The sequence below is a fragment of the Lycorma delicatula genome, chromosome 3, assembly GCF_047948215.1.
Source record: "Lycorma delicatula isolate Av1 chromosome 3, ASM4794821v1, whole genome shotgun sequence".
Taxonomy (NCBI): Eukaryota; Metazoa; Arthropoda; class Insecta; order Hemiptera; family Fulgoridae; genus Lycorma; species Lycorma delicatula.
Window position 1 is genome coordinate 153758938 of NC_134457.1, and position 20896 is coordinate 153779833.

The 20896-nt window shown below is 30.5% G+C and overlaps 1 protein-coding gene across 1 annotated transcript; it reads left to right on the forward strand.

The window, feature by feature from the left end:
• Positions 1 to 7147: 7147 nt before the first annotated feature.
• On the forward strand, positions 7148 to 19134 carry LOC142321002 (uncharacterized). The gene is made up of 4 exons (XM_075358995.1): positions 7148 to 7308; positions 9910 to 10038; positions 13046 to 13174; positions 18553 to 19134. Exons 1-4 carry the CDS (start codon positions 7159 to 7161, stop codon positions 18685 to 18687), a joined length of 543 nt encoding a protein of 180 aa, XP_075215110.1. The 5' UTR covers positions 7148 to 7158; the 3' UTR covers positions 18688 to 19134.
• The last annotated feature ends 1762 nt before the right edge of the window (positions 19135 to 20896 follow it).

Below are 20896 nucleotides of genomic sequence, written 5' to 3' on the forward strand. Positions count from 1 at the left end.
ACTCATACATATCATCCTCTGAAGTATTATCGGAAAGGTAATTACTGGAGGCTAAACAGGAAAAAGAAAGAAAAAGGTCCGTGAGAAGTGAATCATATAAGTAAATACTGAATATACTTCAGTACACTACACGCAACTACTGATTTCTTTCAGTAATTACTGATTAGTAAATACAAATGTTTATCCACAAAGATCGCAGTATTTATTATACATAATCAGTATTTGTTATACTTGTCCAGTAATGGCTTATCGGTAATTACTGATTTTTATTCACTATGTCCATTATAATGAAATATCGTATATATTGAAGTATACAATTGTATGTATTGGCATCACTGATTAATAATTCTGTCACACCTGTTGTGTGAATGAATTGTTAAGGAGAGATTGTATTTTAATTTCAGTTTTATTTATTTGTTGGTTTTCCTTTTGTTTAACTGACTAAGTAAGTAATTTTATAACATTTTAATATAAATTAATAGAATTTAAGTTTGAGTTTTTTTGTATGTATGATTTGTTTAGTGTGGACTGTGATGTAAATTCATTTGAAACTGTTGTAAAATCGTTTATTTAATAATCATGTTAAAAAATTCATATTTCATGGTAATATTATTATTAACGTTTTTAATTAGTAATTTTCTTTCTATTTATTGATAATTATAATATTTATTTTCTTTTTCGTTATTTTCCGATACTAATAAAAAAGAACAGTTGATAGTTGACAGTTTTGTAATTGTCAACTGTTTTGTAAATTGTAACTTCAACTGTTGAAACTTTCAATTATGTTACAATTAATGGAAAACAGAACTGTTTCATAATAAATCCTAGCAAATGTCAATAGTTTTTATTAGTGTCAAGTAGAACTCTTTAAAATACACGGAGATAGGTTACAAAGAACTATTGTGACACTGAACAAAGGAAGAAAACCATCTTCACAACTAAGTACATATACTTACTCAATAATTTTGCAAATTATCGATTCTATTAAAAAGTCTCAGAACAATAATAATTCTAGATAATTTATGAAACAAATAAATAAAACATGAATATTGTAATATTGTATTAATACTCTTTAACCTTATTCAAGCTCTCAGAAGTCAATATTGAATTTTCGTACGTGTGAGTGTTTTCATTCCTTTGAGCAGATGATGCTCGTTTTGTAAATTATCTGTTGCCCGTTTTTCACTTTGAATGCTTCCTTTTTTCACTATCTTCCTTACATAGTGGCATCTAGTTTTGATTTATTGTGTATCATTGGTTTATAATTAAGTTTACTGACACTGATTATGTAGAGTGTTGGCTTTAGATTGACATCAAGTAATTAACTACCTGTAACTAGATGTCAAGCCAAACCAAACATTTGGTTGCCTGTTTGTAGTAACATATGCAGCTTCTATAGAAGAGAATGATACAGATTTTTGCAATTTACTTTTCCATGCAACTGATTTATCACAGTATTTAAGTAGAGTTTCACAGTTTATGTTTGAGTGACTTTGTCACAAAGGTAATTGGCATCACTGTATGCCTCAATTTGTCTAACAGTTGTTTTACTATAACTAATGCCATCTTCAGGAATAGATTTACAAATGTCTGAAATCTCTTTTACCAAATTAAAATGATGGTTGAATTTGTGCTCCAGATGCATTATTCAAGGCAAAACTTAAATCTGGTGTTTTGCCTGAAGCTAAATAATTTAAGCTTCCATTTCCCTGTAATTTTCATCATTGGAGATTAGAGGAGAATTACCAGGTTACCAATCAAGTTCAGTTGGAAAGATTAAGGTTTACAGTCACTAAACCCATATTTTGGTCAAATTAACTTTGCATATACTGATTGGACCATCTCCATAAATTTGTCCATTACAATGTTTATCCCAAGATAATTTTCCACTTCATTTAATTTTAATTCAAATCAAGGATTTAACTTTGTGATTCAAAGGAAGATACTCATGATCATTGAAGAAGGCCCTGTAATAAGAAATGTCGTCAACATGAAAAAACACTACAATTTCTTTACTGTAGAACAGCAGAGATCTGTCTTGCCATCTTCTAGACCAGACTGCTATAAGAAGTGTTAGGTATTAATACAAACACTTAGAAACTTGTTTAAGGCCATACAAATGTTTTAGTAATTCATACTCATTTTGTTTTCCATCTCATTTCCTTGAGGTTATTGCATGAACACATTCTTGTTTAGTTTGCCATTAAGGAAAGTGTTCACATCATGAGTAAGCTAAAATTGTCCTGACTGTCTTTAAGTGGGTAACAGGGCTGAAATTGTCAAAATAATCAATCCCTGGATGTTTGATGATAGCCCTTAGCAACTAGTCTTGCTTTATAGTTTATGATGTCATCTGAATCAGTCCCGACAGCACATACCCACTGGTTATCCACCACTCCACAATCTGGAGGTTTCTTCTCTAGCCTGCCGTATTTGATTCTGATGAAGAGAACTTATTTTTTCATCTATCACTTTCTTCCATTTAGACGCTCTGTCACTCTGCATAGCCTCATGATAATTTGAAGGTGATAGATGAAGAAAAAATATTCCTCCTCTTGATAGCTGGAATGTCTATTTGTCCCTGGTTAATTAAATAGTATATGTCCTCATTGTTACCTGTTGATTTTTCTAAAGGAATCAAACTCATAGCTTCTTAGATGTCTAAGAAGCTATGATCTAAGATCTAAGATCAGTAAGGTCTTTACTCTGTATGGAAGAAAAATTATAAATTTTTGATTCTTGTAATGTTTCTGGTCTGAATTTAAGATCCCTGCAGACAACCTTTTACTTGTCTAGAAAATAAACTCTATAACCGCAGTCTACATAACCAAACTGTAATGATTTTAAATCAAATTTTCATCTTTTATTGTCCAGAATCCAAGCAAAAAATTCTGTGACAATTGATATTCACTTACCTTTTCAGAAACAACTCAAAAGAGGTTTTTACTTTCACCTTCATTGGTGCTGTTCTATGTAATGTATATGAAGCAGAAAGGACTGCTTCATAATGTCACCCCTAAGCGATTTGGGTAAGTGTAGTACAGAATGCAACCAGGATTTTGCCATCTCGCAAATGATTCTGTTTTCTGTGTCAGCTACTTCAGATTGTTGTGGAGTATAAGATAGAGTCAGAATGTTCACACTAGCATTAATTTTTCCAAGCCTGTTTTAACTATAACAGAATGTTTGTTATTACATGGACATTCATTTGATTTATGGCTCTTTAATTTGCATTTATAAGAAATAAGTCCCACTTACCAGTTTTTAGATGATGGCCTAATTTTCCACAAGAAAAACATTCCTTGTCATAGAGATTGGCCGTAGTGTGACTCCCCTTTATAGAATTAGATCTAGAAGCACACTTCTTGGGTTGAGAAACGCCCTTGAGTTAAAGATTTTTCTTGTCCTTTTAACCTCAATTCATAGTTTAAAAGTCGTTACTGCAATTTAGACCTTGTCTTCTGTTCTGTTGGCAAGTCATGCCATGTGATATAGATGGGGTAAAATTCTTAAGGCAATATTTGTAAAAGATCTGCAGATGTCATCCTCATATATTGTTTTGCCTAAGAGTGTCATCTCATTTGAAGTTCATCATATTTGGCTAGTGGAATGTCAGATTTTGTTTTAATTTCAACCTTACTTCGTGGGCAGTGATGTAACTAGCTTCCCTAAAAAAATTTCTGTCTAGAAAAAGAATAATTCTTTTCTTGGTCTCTACATTTGCTATGTTACATTAACAAGTATCTTCTGATAATAAGCGCTTCCTGTCTCAGGCTTTACAAAGGTTCCATTAACAACTTGAAAAAATTATCTTTGCTTAAACATGTCTGCACAATAATATGCCTTATAAGGTTTTTAATTTTGTTTTTTTCCAACTTCAACAAATATTCCACAGATTGCCAACTAGACCAAATCGGTTGATAATTATATTTAAATTTAAGTGTTGGAAATACTTATCTTTCCAATTGTATATTAGAAAACCCACGTGGTCTATTCTCCATATCTAATTTGTTAATAACCAAAAACTGCCCACTACTTACTACAATATAAAATTTGTTGTTAGGAATGATTATGAATTGAATAAATCTATTATTGCTAAAGTGAATGTGCTAGTATTTCCTGAAGGGTGTTAGGAGACTTATGGTCATCTGGCTTTAGTTAAAGTTTAATAATTTATTTATTTAATTAAAAATTTTATATGTACATAATTTGAATTGTATGACAATGATGGTTAGCAAAGTATAACCTAATGTCAAACTAAGATATGAATAAAGAAAGATGTACACACCAATATTATGAATCTGTTTCACAAACATGACAATAGTATAATAAATAAGAGTTACATAAACTTGTGCTTATTGACATTTTTATATCTAAACAAGTTTGCATTATTAATTTTTTTGAATTCTGCTTAATCTGATTAATATAGACGTTCTTTTTATCACAACTTATTTTAGTGATATTTAAATGTAATATTAATTAAAAGTATAACATGCTTATTTATACAAAAACTTGTTTGAGCCACATGCAGCTTACACAGCTTCTTGATGTGAGCCTTAGAGGGATCACATGATTAATTTTAATATTGTTTACAAAGTATTCTTTATAAATTTTCTTGTAAAGGAAAGTTATGTTTATAACTCTAAGGAAACTACCTATTTCTGTCTCCTAGTACTATTATTATTATTATATTACTTACATAAAACTAAGTTACAAAAACAATATTATATAGAAAACAATAACATTACATCATTCTCTTCATCATTTCTGTTATTTAATTATCAATTTTGTTATAATTCAATTCAGAACATTTTTACACAAAATCATGATCAACAAACTTTCTATTGAAGGTTTTATGAGATAACAAAATCAGTCAACAGTTGAAGTAATCGAGACAAAAGAAGGCATCACACAAAGTACATTTTGTTTATCACCCTTTTGATAGTTTTTCTGAGGTTTCTCTGTCTTCTGTTAGCTTTATTTTGTGGCAGCCACTGCACCTCTGCCTTGCTGTTGACTTCTTACCTTCAGTGTTAATCAGCCTATTTACTGTTGCAGTCTCTTCTGTAGATCCATCTTGACTGACTTAAGTTTGCACATTATTGTCAAACGTCTGTAAAAAATATAAAAGCAATTCTTCCTAAATATTAGGATTTTCATTGGCAGTTGTTGTTTGATAACAAGGTCCTTCCCTCATTTCTGTTTTGTTACCATTTTGTCTGTGTTTTGTTGAAAACATCAACACATCCTGTTAATTTTCAATTTCAATATATTTTTTTTACCTGTACATTGGGCTGTAACTACTTCACCTTTTTTCAGTTCGGTTTCTGTTAATTATTTAGTATTTCCTTTTTGATTAGCCATTAATGTACCAACAAGATTTGTATAACAATCTTGTAACTGAGAAGCCAGTGATGCACTTACCAATTTTCATGATAGTATTCATTCAGCTTCGAGTAATGGTCCAGCAAGCTCCAACACGTATTTTCCTGGAACCACTTTGCCTGAAATTGCTTCTTTTCTGCTCATATGTCATGAGATTTCATGTGTAGCCACAGACAAGACATAATTTGAAGTTTCACCATGTGCTGGTGTCTTTCTTCTGGGAGAGTATTGATGAAAGACAAACTGTTCCCTAAAAAGAATTATTTTTTATCGACACATCTCTTCCTGGAGGATTCATTGCATCTTGAAAATTTGAGAGAAGCTAGTCGATGAGTTGTTGAACTTTGTACAGTCTCATTATTTGGTGCATTTCCATTATTTGAAGCATGGAACATTTTTAGAAGAATCTCAAATATTGTACAACAAGTTAGCTTACTAACCTGGTTAGAATACACTTGCTATATACTCTGCATTTTACCAAGACCCATCCACGAAATTATTCTACAGAATCTTTCCATTTCATTTATATCAGGTATATTCCATTTCTTCAATCTAGAGCTTTTTTATAATTATCGATTGCTCTTTTTCTCCTTCGAAATTCAATCTTTTGTTTTGCATAATGATTTGTCATTATGTCATTAAATTTGTCATTACCTTAAGAAATTGAAAATGCATGATTGATGAAAAGTGCATAATACACTTCTGGGAGGTTGGCGTCTGTACCTTTGCTGTTATTTTTCATCATTAACTAATAGTGGAAAAACATTGGGATAAAATATCATGTGTATCTAAGCAGTTAGAGTTAGTTACATTAGAGTCATTATCTCCTTCATTGTTATCATTGTATAGGTGCACTGTTGAAAACATTGGAGCATTGGAGGCTCTAACGGTGAACACTCCAAGATAATCTCAGTTTACCATTAATAAAAGAAATCTGAATATTGCTGCTGCTACTTATGTCAGCCGAATTACAGACAGAATTGGACAGATTCATAGTTCTATCATAACTTTCCTCTGAATCGCTGTACAAACCTCTAATTTTTTGTCTTGTCATTTACAATTGGTTTGTCAAATTTTGATCTGTATTGAGGGTTTTCATGAGAATCTTTGCCAAAATTAGCATTATTACTAGAAATCATTTAAAAATAAATCAAATCACGAAAACGTTGTGCTGAAAAATACTAGAAATAGGTTTGGAATAAAATAACCTTTTTAGGATTAGAATAAAAACTATTAATTTATCAATGAACAATTAAAAATTTCTAGTTTATAGAGAATTTACTTAAGAGGAAATGAATGTAAATAACATTTATTAAAATTAAACAAATTTAGTTTTATAAAAGCAAAACGCACAAACTGAATCTGGAACTAAATGAAAACAAATACAAAACTTAGTATTAGTAGAAAAAAATTCATAAAAAATATATTTAATAAAATAAAATCACATATGTTATTTTGAGTCAATGAATCAGTGAGCCAAGCGCCATGCCACATGGCTTCTTAAAGAGATTTACTATGAGCCACATATATGGCGTCCTGTGTTGATATTATTCGCCTGTTCTTGTGTTCTTATCTTTTTCATCGAGAAAGCTTGCATCAGTATCAGATATAACCTCATTCAAGCCACCATAAATCATAATCAAACAACAATCATTAAGGAATTATAAAGAGAGCAGTTTTTGAGAAGTGTGTAAAAGATTCAACAGTATTTTTATATATACATTTTTTTTTTAATGGATGTTTATTTTTCTTTTAGTTTTTTTTTAATAGATAATGAATGGGCCTGCAGATAATACTTTTAACAATGAAGCTCTGCCTCTTAATAAAAACATTGAATTAGAGACTAAACAGGATAATGTAGCAGAAATGATGTGTTTTTTGTTACCACATCACATGACTGAAACTAATACATCACATGAACATGTAAGCTTGTTTAATTTCTTTTTTTCATTTATTTCTCTTTCATCTGCATATTTTCTTTCCAGGTTTTCCAACATTTCTTCATTCTTTTCTTTATTTTTCCCTTCTCTCTTCTGAGCAAATGTTGTTTCTTTTTTCTAGCTTTCTGTGAAATCTTTACTGGTTTTCTGAACATTGTTCTGTATTGAAAAAATATTTTTATTTTCATTTACAACCACTGAACTGTGTTGATTTCCGTTCTTTTTTCTGTAAATGTGGTTGAAAATCTGTTTTGTGAGACTGAAAAAAGGTTTTGCATGAAATTTGCATCCATTTGCTTGTATTCTTATTGATTCTAGATTCTTTCTCAAGTTTTTACTCTATTTTTCTATTGGATTTATTTTATCTGATTTCAAACTGAAGATGCATCTGATGATGCAAGCAGGTCCTCCGGTTTGATTACTGTATTTTAGTGTCTGATTTTGGCACCTACTGAGATGTTCTTGTTGAAAATATCCTTTGTTGGTAGGCTAATTTTATTTTTCCCATTCTTCTTTGATTGCTTTTTTATCTAAATCATTAATTTGGATTATTTCTCTCATATATTTAAATTTGTTAACTTTATTGATTTTCCATATTTCGTTTTTAGGGATTTGGGAGAATCTTGGTTGGTCATGAATTATGCAGTTTTCTAAGAAATTTTTAACCTTATTTCCCCTTCAAATTATTTTAGGTGGTTTACTTGTTCTGCTGCCTTTTTAAGGTTCTCCAAGAAAATGGTAATACTGTCAGCAAAGGCTAAGCAGTTAATTACAATTCCTTTCAGTTTCAGACTCAATTTTATTTAGTGGTGTGTTCTAACTTTTTTCACCTTTTCCCATTCTTTTACTACTTTCTTTAGGATACAGATAAAGAGAATTGATGCTAAACCACTCTCTCTTGTCTTATTTCTGTTTTAATTTCTAATTCTTCACTTATGAAGACAATTCTGTTATGAATTTTTGTTCTGACTTTGTGATTGGAAGAGCCTGTTCAGTAATGTTAATTGTGTTGGGATCCACACCAAATTCTTCTAGGATATTAAATAAGGGAGTTCTATATATTGAGTTGTATGCCTTTTTGAAATCTACGAAGACAGTTATTTAGTTTTTATGCCCTGTCATTTTTTCCTTATTATTGTGTTAAGGTTCGAGATTAGCACAAGATCTTACTTTTCTGATTCCTTCTTAATATTCTCCCAGTTGTTATGTCTATATTATTCAATTCTATTTTGAAGTGCTTTTCAAAGGATTTTATTTGTCAAAGATAAGAGGGAAATCCCTTTGTCTGTTATTTACCTCTGTTTCATCTTCTTATTTGTGTATTGGAAAAAATGCATTTTTCCAATCTTGTGGGATTTTTTCAGTTATCCGCATCTCTTCCACTAAGTTCTTCAATTTTTCTTTGTTGTTTTCATGATTCTTTCTGTAATTCTGCTGTAGTCAAGTTATCAACTGCTACCTTGTTATTTAATTTCTGGGTGATTTTGTCTATTTAAATTTAATTATGTATTTTGGGGTTTTCAGTTGATGTTGCTATATTTTGGAATTGAAATCTTACCTTAGGTTCTTAGTATTTTAATAATTTTTCAAAGTACTTGTTGGAATCTTGCAGTTATCTTTGTTGTTATGGTCTAATTTTCTATTTTTACCCTAAAGCAAAGGTTGGGTGATTAGTATGGTAAGTTTTTAAATTTTGGTGGTAAATTTTAATGTACTTATTTATTTAATTTTAATATACAGGCATGAAACTCATGAATACAAAATCATATTAAAAAAAAAAAAAATTACCTAATAAAATTATCATTCATAAGTTAGAATAGCTCTTTATAATGTATTAGTTTACCTTAGTGTACTTTACATAGTAAAGGAGCCTATTAATAGTTGATCTATGAGAATCGATTGATCCAAGAAAATGTTGAAAATTATGCCTAAGCAATCTAGTTATTATTAATAAATCCAAATCAAAAAGCTGTAATAAATTAGGATAATCGAAATAACTACAAATAATTTTATTAGTAGATATTAAATCTGCCCTTTTCAGTGATGATTCAATTTTTAGTATTATAGTGTTTTTAGAATTTTTAGTATAAATTTAAAATATGAATAAAGCTGTGATTGGTAAAGTGCATATAAGATTAGATTTAAAAATCTTAGGTAGCGTTATCTCTAAAAGTAAATTATATTTATCACTATGAACAATTTCACCATAAACAATAATTAACACTAATGTTAGTAAGATTAGAAAAAACTGAATCAGGAGAGTTACCACAATAGTTTAACAAATTATTTGATTGTAAAAGATTGCAATATGTAGAAAACGATACCATCTTTCAATTTGTAAGGTGAGTAGCAGCATTTTTAACCTTTGAATTTGTATGATAACATTTAGCAAAAGAAACATTTCCTAAGTTTTCCCATATAAAATTTTATACATTAAAGTCACCTGATAATAATAATTTAACTGTCTGTGCTGTTTGTGTGTGGTAACTGAATTAGATATACAGTTATTTTTATTTTATAAATTGTACGATAAATCATAAACATATTTACTGTATAGCATTAATTTATTGTCTTTTTATTACAGCAAGTAAATTTAGTACAACTGAAAGAGGAACCGCTTGACATTATGAATGGTGATATCGAAAAAGATCCCTTAGCAATTGAAGAGACCACCTTGGTTAAACCAGAGAATTTAAAAGTTGAAAATGAGATGGTAAGATGTTAGATTTTGTATACAGTGAAACACCAGTTATCCAGATAGTCCTTGAAAGCCAAACATGGATAATTGAAAAGAATATTTTAAAAAAGGTTTATTATGTATACTGCACATATCATTCTATTTAATCTGTTAGACACTAAGTAAAATTAATTAAAAATAAAAAGTAAACATATTTCAGTAAAATTAAGAAGAAATTTGGAAAATTAAAATACAGTGTAAGAAAAAGATATATAGTAATATTGTACAAAAAATACAGTGTGTTAGAAATTTGCTTTTATAATTAGTTTTACAAAGGACAGTATATATATATATGTTTTTTGCTAAATGAATTGGAAAAAAGGCAGTTAAATACCCAGTATATGGAAGATTGATAAAAAACGTTCCTATTGAAGCAAACATTTGATTGAATAATTTAAATTTTTTAAATAATTTGCTTGTTTTTTTTAAGTTGCCTAGTCTGGATTTAAGCAGTGTAGTTAGTTAGACATCTGGAAAATTGGTGTCCCACTGGAATCTTTTAGTTATAGACTGCTATAGTCATTAGCCTGAAATTTTCATTATTATTAATACAATTGTAAATTATTAATATGAGGGTATATTAAGGAATTTTTGTTCCTGTGTGTCTACGACTGGTAGAACTGGGCTTGCACTTCTAGTATGGCGATGGTTGGCCATCTTGGATTGTGGCGCTGTAGCCCGTCAGTGTTGCCAACCTGGTTATATTATTTGTTTTAAATTATTGAAGTAATATTTCAAAGGTTGGTAGCACCGTTGAACAGGTGTTTGTGACATCAAAGTTGAGCGGTAGAATCAAATAAATGTGAATAATATTATTTGGGATTAAAGTAATCGACTACATCTCGGACAGTACTGAAGATAATCGACCAGGCCAAACTTCTTATAGACCACCCGGCCTACCCGGTGATGGTAAGCCACCCGGCATATCCATGCTGGGTGTGGATAAGCCATACGGTATGGATTTAAAAATTAAAGAGTAGATACCAGTGTACTTTGGTTGTTGGGGTACAGTTAGCTACACGTCTCGGGAATGGTCGGCCCGAATCTGTATAAGATAGATTACCCTTTGCTTACATATCATTGTCATCTAATTGAGCCATTGTGAACTAAGTTTATATGGTGATGACTGAAGGATGTAAATATACATCTGTGTATATTTTTCTCACAATAGAAAAACATATCAAACTATATGAAAAAATTTCTTCAGATGACATTTCATGTGTTTCTGCTAAATTAATAAATCTTATTCCTGCAAAATTTATGTATAGCAAACTGAACAAAAACTTCTTAAAAAAATAGATGAGTGGATAATGACAAATAATGTATATGAATTACTATTCTAAACACGTTTTTGTCATCCTGTGTGAATGATACATAATTAGTTAATTTTCTAATCCAGTCTTAATAAGTTTTGGTTTTTTATCTAAAATCCTGCAATGGAACTAATCAAAACTAAGGAAGATCAACTTATTAAGGGTAAATATAAAATTATAATTACAGTCATAATATTAATACTAAAATTATTTAGCACTTTATTGTATTAAAGTTGTTACAAAATAGTGTTAACAACATTCATTTTACTCCAATTTGTACAATATACTAAGCATAAAAGTGTGTACATTATAAATATTATTACGTCATCTTCATATTTATATATCATCTTCACATTACTAAATCTACAATGTTGAATTTTAATGCAAGAGTATGGGTGGTGATTCATTATCCTATTATTATGTTTAATTATTTTTATTCTTTTGTCATTTTTGTAAGATAGTAAGTTAAAATTTTAAGCAATCTCAGTCCTTAACAGTTAATTTCTTTTTCGTTTATAAGAACATTCATTTATTTATGTATGAACTTCTAGTTACGTCTGTTTATTTTATTTTTATATTCAATTTGTTATAAATGGCTCTTGCCTGCGCACAGGTTATCCTTTGCAGGTATTATGCTCCTGACCCACCGGGTTGGTCTAGTGGTGAACGCGTCTTCCCAAATCAGCTGATTTGGAAGTCGAGTGTTCCAGTGTTCAAGTCCTAGTATTACCAGGTAGGTCCTAGTATTGCCAGTTATTTTTACAAGGATTTGAATACTAGATCGTGGATACCGGTGTTCGTTGGTGGTTGGGTTTCAATTAACCACACATCTCAGGAATGGTCGAACTGAGAATGTACAAGACTACACGTCATTTACACTCATACATATCATCATCCTCATTCATCCTCTGAAGAATTATCTAAACGGTAGTTACCAGAGCTTAAACAGGAAAAAAGAAAGAAAGGTATTATGTTCCTAATTATATATTGCAATTCTTTTTTGCATTTCATATTTTGTACAATACAAATGTATTTCATGTATAATACAAATAAGTGGTTTTTCCTAAAAACTGCTAATTATTATTTATGAAAGTAGTTTATACATATTTAGGAATTTAGGCAATCACATCAAGATTACTCAATAACAATCCAACTCTCGTGTACTAAATGTTGAGTATTGCAAAATTAATATTTTTATAATCTGGTAAGTATTTGTGAGAAATAAAATTAGAATTCAAAATCCTAGGTAATGTTATCTCTGATGATATTTCCAATAAATGATATTTATCACAATAAAATATTTTACCAAAAGCAACATTTTTTCAGTAAGATTAAAAAAAAACTAAATCACGAGTATTACCACAACAGTTTAACAAATTATTTGATTGTAAAAGATAGAAATTTGTAGAAAATAATACCACCTTTCAGTTTGTAAGGGGAATAGCAGCATTTTTAACATTTCAATTTGTATGGTAACATTTAGCAAAAGAAACATTTTAGTACAAAAGCTGGCACATTAAAGTCACCTAATAATAATAATAATTTAACTGTAGCTGTGCTGTTTGTATCTGGTAAGTGAATTAGATATACAATTATTTTTATTTTATAAATTGTACAATAAATCGTAAACATATTTATAGCATTAATTTATTGTTTTTTTTTTATTACAGCAGATAAATTTAGTAAAACTGAAAGAGGAACCACTTGACATTATGAATGGTGATATTGAAAAAGATCCCTTAGCAATTGAAGAGACAAACTTAGTCAAAACAGAAAATTTTAAAGTTGAAAATGAAGTGGTAAGAGTGTTAGATTTTGTATACAGTAGAACACCAATTATCCAGATGGCCCTTGAAAGGCAAAAACTGGATAATTTAGGTGTGTGAGAAAAGTAATGAGACTGACTTTTTACTTACCAAAGTTTTTATTTTTTTCAAACAATATTATCCCCCTTCAAAGTAGTTCCCTTGGGCAGCTATACACTGGCGGAGTCGTTGTTCCCACTCTTAGTAGCACCACTGGAAGGCTTCAACTGGTAAGGCTTTTAACTGGTCGGTCACAGTCTTTTGAATGTTCCCCAGAGTTCCAAAATGATTTTTTAAGACATGTTTCAATTTCAGGAAAAGGAAAAAGATACAAGGACTCAAATCAGGTGAATAGGGGGGTTGAGGAACCGTAGGAATGCATTTTGAGGTTAAAAATTCCGTGATGGAAATGGCCGTGTGACAACGGGGTATTGTCATGATGAAGCATCCACTTGTCTGCAATGTCTGGTCCCACACGAATCACGCTTTTCCTGAGCTTTTCAAGGACACCTTTGTTAAACACTTGGTTCTCCAGGACAGTTTGTCCTGGAGAAACAAATTGTTTATGCACGATACCCCTACTGTCAAAAAAGCAAATCAGTATGGATTTGATCTTCGGTTTGCTCATTCGACATTTTTTTGGTCGAGGAGATGATGGAGTGTGCCACTCTTCGCTTTGCCGGTTTGTTTCAGGATCGTACTCAAATATCCAGGATTCATCACCTGTGATTACACGATTGAAGAATTCTTGGTCATTGTCAATCCTCTCAAGAAGATCAACGCACACGTTTCTTCGATTGTCCTTCTGTTTTGTAGTGAGGTTTTTCGGTACCAATTTCGCATGTCCAAATTGTCTGTCAAAATTTGATGTACGGCAAAAGTGTTTAAATTTAACTGTTCACTCATCATCCTTTTCGTTAAATTACGGTTTGATCTCACAAGAACCATGTTGAGAACATGCTCAACATTCTCATCAGATTTTGAAGTTGAATGTCTCACTGAGCAAGGTTGATCTTCAACGTGTTCTTGGCCTTCCAAAGATGATTTGTGCCATCGGAAAACTTGTGCTCTTGATAAGCAATGTTCCCCATAGGCCTGTGTCAACTTTTCAAAGGTCACACTCGCAGATTCCCAAGTTTAACACAAAACTTGATTGCATACGTTGCTCTAAATTCCGATGCTCCATTTTTGTAACAACAAAAACACAACTTCACTGATGGCGCTGTCAAAAATGTGTTGGCTGAACGGAGTTGAAACTGTTACTGAGCATGTGGAAGAGATGAACAAACCGGTCCAGTGCAGACCAGTAGACACAGAATTGTCAGATGCATTGATTGTCACTTGCAGTGTTACCAATCAAATTACTTTTCTCACACACCTCGTATATACTGCCCATATCATTCTATATTTAATGGGTAAGACACTAAGTAAAATTAATTAAAAATAAAAAGTAAACATATTTCAGTAAAAATTAAGAAGAAATTTGGAAAATGAAAGTACAGTGTAATGTAAGAAATGGATACATAGTAATATTGTACATAAAATACAGTCTGTTAGAAATTTGCTTTTATAATTAGTTTTACAAAGGCAGTATATATATGGTTTTTGCCAAATGAATTGCAAAAAAGGCAGTTCAATAATCTAGTATAATAAATATTGATTAAAAAAATTCCTATTGAAGTAAAGATTTGTTTGAATAGTTTAAATTTTTCAAATAATGTATAGCTTTTTTTAAGTTGTTTAGTCTGGATTTAAGCAGTCCATTTGGTTGGACATCTGGGAAACTGGATCCCACTGAATTATGTTTTCATTTTTATTTATGTAGTATTTAAATTCTGTATTACATCTGAACCTTTTTTTTTGTCTTCAGTCATTTGACTGGTTTGATGCAGCTCTCCAAGATTCCCTATCTAGTGCTAGTCGTTTCATTTCAGTATACCCTCTACATCCTACATCCCTAACAATTTGTTTTACATATTCCAAACGTGACCTGCCTACACAATTTTTTCCTTCTACCTGTCCTTCCAATATTAAAGCGACTATTCCAGGATGCCTTAGTATGTGGCCTATAAGTCTGTCTCTTCTTTTAACTATATTTTTCCAAACGCTTCTTTCTTCATCTATTTGCCGCAATACCTCTCCATTTGTCACTTTATCCACCCGTCTGATTTTTAACATTCTCCTATAGCACCGCATTTCAAAAGCTTCTAATCTTTTCTTCTCAGATACTCCGATCGTCCAAGTTTCACTTCCATATAAAGCGACGCTCCAAACATATACTTTCAAAAATCTTTTCCTGACATTTAAATTAATTTTTGATGTAAACAAATTATATTTCTTACTGAAGACTCGTTTATCTTGTGCTATTCGGCATTTTATATCGCTCCTGCTTCGTCCATCTTTAGTAATTCTACTTCCCAAATAACAAAATTCTTCTACCTCCATAATCTTTTCTCCTCCTATTTTCACATTCAGCGGTCCATCTTTGTTATTTCTACTACATTTCATTACTTTTGTTTTGTTATTGTTTATTTTCACACGATAGTTCTTGCGTAGGACTTCATCTATGCAGTTCATTGTTTCTTCTAAATCCTTTTTACTTTCGGCTAGAATTACTATATCATCAGCAAATCGTAGCATCTTTATCTTTTCACGTTGTACTGTTACTCCGAATCTAAATTGTTCTTTAACATCATTAACTGCTAGTTCCATGTAAAGATTAAAAAGTAACGGAGATAGGGAACATCCTTGTCGGACTCCCTTTCTTATTACGGCTTCTTTCTTATGTTCTTCATTTGTTAGTGTTGCTGTTTGGCTCCTGTACATGTTAGCGATTGTTCTCCTATCTCGGTATTTGAACCCTAATTTTTTTTAAATGCTGAACATTTTATTCCAGTCTACGTTATCGAATGCCTTTTCTAGGTCTATAAGCGCCAAGTATGTTGGTTTGTTTTTCTTTAATCTTCCTTCTACTATTAATCTGAGGCCTAAAATTGCTTCGCTTGTCCCTATACTTTTCTTAACTCATACATATTATTATTGTTATTTCCAATTATTCCCCTTTAGGAGAGCACGTGACCTTGAGCCAGTCATGGCTTTACTCCCTTCTTCTCTTTCTAAAACCTTTTCATCTCTTCACTATGTTTCTTTTTCCTCTCCAATATCAATCTTCTTTCTATTGTTTGCCATTTTTGTTGTTGTTCAATTTTCTTATTTCTAATTTCATCCCTAAATTGTCTTTTGTGCTTGATTTCTTCTCCTGAGATGTTGAGTTGTTCCAGGTTGTCTTGTGTTTTTCTCATCCTAATGGACTTTAATTTACTTGCCTTGACGATGTTGAAAACTTTCTTATTGAATCTATCTTCACTCATCCTGCTGAAGTGTCATATGTGTTTTTGGTAAATGAATTGCAAAAAAGTCAATTGAAAAACCCTGTAAAATAAAGATCAATAAATTGAATAAAGCAAAGATTTATTTTTTGAATTAATGTATTAGTTTTTCTAAATTGCCTAGTTTTGATTTGAGCAGTCCAATTAGTTGGACATCTAGAAAATTAGCACCCTACTGTATTATTTTTCATTATTACCTTATATGTAAATTTTGGATTACATGCAGTTCATTTTTCATTTATTAACCCATTTCTATATATATATAATTCATTTCTACACACATGCATGCACACACACACACACACACACACACACACACACACACACACACATACAGTGGATCCTTGAATCTCTCTTTCAAGTTCTCTAACTACTCTCTAATTTGGTACGTTCAGCCTCATACCAGGAACAGACGTGGAGGACATGGTCCACCATGTCAGCAACCCTGCAGTCCAGACATAGACTTGAATTTACTAAATGAAACCTAGCCAAACTCATAAAAATAAAGACAACATGGAAATCCTAGCCAAATATTTCAACAAACTCCTAAGTTGTAAAGAACAAACATAATTCTTACACTTTAATACCAACACCCCAATGATAACACCAGCAGAAAACATCAACCCTCCCACAATAAAAGAAGTTTACCAAGCCCTGGGTGAAATGAAGAATTACAAAGCAGCTGGAGAAGATCAGACTTTTGTAGAGATCTGGAAACATGCAGGAAGATAAGCGAGTTTCCCTTCAACATCTGGATCAAAGAAGAACTAGTAGAACACTGGACGACAGTCCTCATCCATCTGATACACAGAAAAGGGGGCAAAACAGACACTAACAATTACAGGGGAATCATTCCTAGACGCAACATACAAAATTCTTTCAATAATCATCTTCAACAGGATCGGTCCTCAACTCTAGAAAGAACTAGGAGAATACCAGGGAGGTTTCAGAGCCTGGATGAGCTGTCCAGACCAGATCATGAGTCTCAAGCTAATAATGAATTACAACAGGAGAAGAAACAGCGATATGTCATAACACTTGTAGATTTCAAGAAAGCTTATTACTGCATCCACAGAGAATCCCTACTAAAAATTCTGACACACATTGGACTACTTATAAACTTAAAACATGATAAAAATGACCCTTACAAACAAACTGTGTCCTGGTTTCACCGACAACTTGGCACTACTAGCAAACATCATTGAAGAAACAACTAAATTACAGGTATTAGAACTTCTAATCATTGCATATAAAATTGGCCTCAAAATTTCATTCAAAAAAGACAAGATATTTTGCCCTAAATACAAACACGATTAAAAGGAGTAAACATAAATGGTAATAAAATCAAAATAGTAACCCATTTAAATACCTCGGAGAAATAGTAACAGACAACCTAAACTCCTCTGTACCTATTACAAATTAATTTATATTTAATAGAGCAACCCTAAATACAGAACTATTAAAATAGGATGACTTACCTTATTTCATTACATTACAGAAGTGCTTTCGTGAATTTGATTCTCATCATCAGCTGCATACATGATATAAATATATATTTTACAAACCATCAAACACTTGCAATCCATGGCAACATACTGCCCATTCACTTAAAGTAATTAAATTTAACTTATACTTTAAAACCTTTAATTTAAATTAAATTATAACCTCAATGAGAGATAAAAACATAAAATATAAAAGAATTTAATGAGTAATGTACTTTGTAATATAAATAGTAACAATACTTCTGATTGTATACAATTTGAGTGGTATTCATAAAATTATATGTAATGATTCTGACCATATTTATATTGGTAAGACCACTTGATTCTTTAAAACCAGATTCATGGAATATTTTAAAGTTGTAAAAAAGGCAAACTGGGTTTTTTGAATGTATCAGATCATTTGATTAAAAATAAACACACAATATCAGATATTCAAACTTAAAAATATTACAAATTAAAAAATGTTATTTTAATTTTACAGGTTACTATCGATAAAGCAACCATCAGTGGAAGTACCAAGCGTTGTATTACTTGCAAGAGATGTGTAAGTAATTCTGTAAATGATGGTATTATTAAAAAAAATCAAGCGACTGTAAGTGTGCATATTGTGAAGTAACGAGAGAAGAAAATTTAGTTGAGAATATAAGTAGTGAAAACATGTTACCTATCCAGAAAAGAAAGAAATTGGTTAGTGAATATTGCAATGAAAGATTCAGATGTAAATGTTATTTAAAGAGAAACATTAACTTTCACGGTAAAAACAAAAAAAAATAATAGTAACGTTTGTCAAAAGTCTCCTATTCATGATAATGATTCAAAAACCCACCTTATTGCGCATAAGGAAAAGAAAAATTATATTTGTAACTTTTGTCAGAAAAATTTTAATCGGCGTTCTACTTTAAAATTACATTTAAATATTCATACCAAGGAAAAAGATTATATATGTAACTTTTGTCAAAGATCTTTTAATCACAGTTCTACTTTAAAATTGCATTTAAATATGCATACAAAAGAGAAAAATTATGTTTGTAACTTTTGTCAAAAGTCATTTAATCATAGAAACAGTTTATATACACATCTTAATATTTATACAAAACAGAAAAATTATGTTTGTACCTTTTGTCCAAAGACTTAATCAATATTCTTATTTAAAATCACATTTAAATATTCATACAAAAGAGAAAAATTATGTTTGTAACTTTTGTCAGAAGAGTTTTAATCAAAGTTCTTCTTTAAAAACACATATAAATATTCATACTAAGAAGAAAAGTTATATTTGTAACTTTTGTGAAAAGACATATTATTCTAAAAAGAGTTTAAAGACACATATTAATAATATTCACACAAAAGACAAAAATTATGTTTGTACCTTTTGTCAGAAGACTTTTAATCGAAGTTATGCTTTAAAATTACATTTAAATATTCATACTAAGAAGAAAAGTTATATTTGTACCTTTTGTCCGAAGACTTTTAATCGAAGTTATACTTTAAAATTACATTTAAATACTCATACCAAGGGAAAAAAAAATTAATTTGTAACTTTTGTTAAAATCATTTAATTATAAAAAGAGTTCAAAGATACATATTAATATTCGTGCAAAAGAGAGAAAATTATGTTTGCAACTTTTGTCAAAAGACTTTTAATCAAAGTTCTTCTTTAAAAATAATTTAAATACTGATACTAAGAAGAAAAGTTATATTTGTAACTTTTATCAAAAGACATATTCTAAAAACAGTTTAAAGACATTTGAAAATAAACAAAAATTAACATTTTGAAATAGACGTCTGAAATCATATTAGTCCTATTACATTCCCAAATATATGCTCTGTTCACAATTGAAAAGGAGCTGCAAAGCTAAATAATAGAGTGCAGAGACTTTGATGCCATGTCACTCGCCGTTCTCTGAATTGATACTTGAAAATTTACAAAAAGCAAGTAATATTATCTTCCTGGAAACAGGAATCATGGTATTCCTCTCTCCTTTAATCCAGAGAGTGAACTCTTGTGAAGGAGTATTTGTTCAATCCTCCTGTTCTTCTCAGTTTTTAGGTCATAAGAGGCCATAACCATGCAGTGGGTTGAAACGGCTGAATTAAATATAATAATACAAATATCTTATCCAAATTACATTAAAACACAATGATAGCAAAGCAGAAGGTAACATGACAACCTAAATGGGTGATCACATTAACTGGCAACACTTGCGCTGTGGTTGACTGAAAGCTATGTATAATACAGTTCATACAGATCAGCACTTATGAAGAACAAGCTGAACAGTATAGTCAGGTCTTCTTAAGTTGTAACAAACAACTTCCCCTAGAAATTGGGTGAAAATACAAATGTATTCAAAATATATATCATAGGTTATTTTAAAAATACTGAAAGGAAATAATTAGCATACGTTTTTTAAAAAAGAAAGTTTGTGTAGAACACTTGTATAGAAAGCTATAAAATTTAAATAATTCAAAACATTTTATTACATAAGGATGTTGCAATGGGCAGTAAATGTGTCTGATATTCTGGAATTTAAAAACAAAATCAACAATGAAAAAGTTTCGAGTACTATTTGCATTAGGTTTTTAATATAATATAACATCATTTTTTTATAAACTATCAATAATATTTTTTTTATCAGAAAAATAAATGGAAATTAAAATAGCAAAATAGTTCATTATAAGGTGAAAATATAGCAGGTGTTGTAATGACATTTACGATGTGCAGCACACTGGTATACATATTTGCAATAAAGATTTTTAAATTAGAGCATTGTTTTAAATTTGATGTATCAAAAAATGTTGATAAACTAGGAGTAAAATGAGTTTAT

What these genes read in the sequence shown, in the direction of transcription:
- LOC142321002 (XM_075358995.1), top strand. Translation starts at nt 7,159, where the DNA reads ATGAATGGGCCTGCAGATAATACTTTTAACAATGAAGCTCTGCCTCTT. An exon ending in TAAAAGTTGAAAATGAGATG is followed by an intron (nt 10,039 to 13,045) that starts GTAAGATGTTAG and finishes TTTTTATTACAG; the next exon opens with CAGATAAATTTAGTAAAACT. An exon ending in TTAAAGTTGAAAATGAAGTG is followed by an intron (nt 13,175 to 18,552) that starts GTAAGAGTGTTA and finishes TTAATTTTACAG; the next exon opens with GTTACTATCGATAAAGCAAC.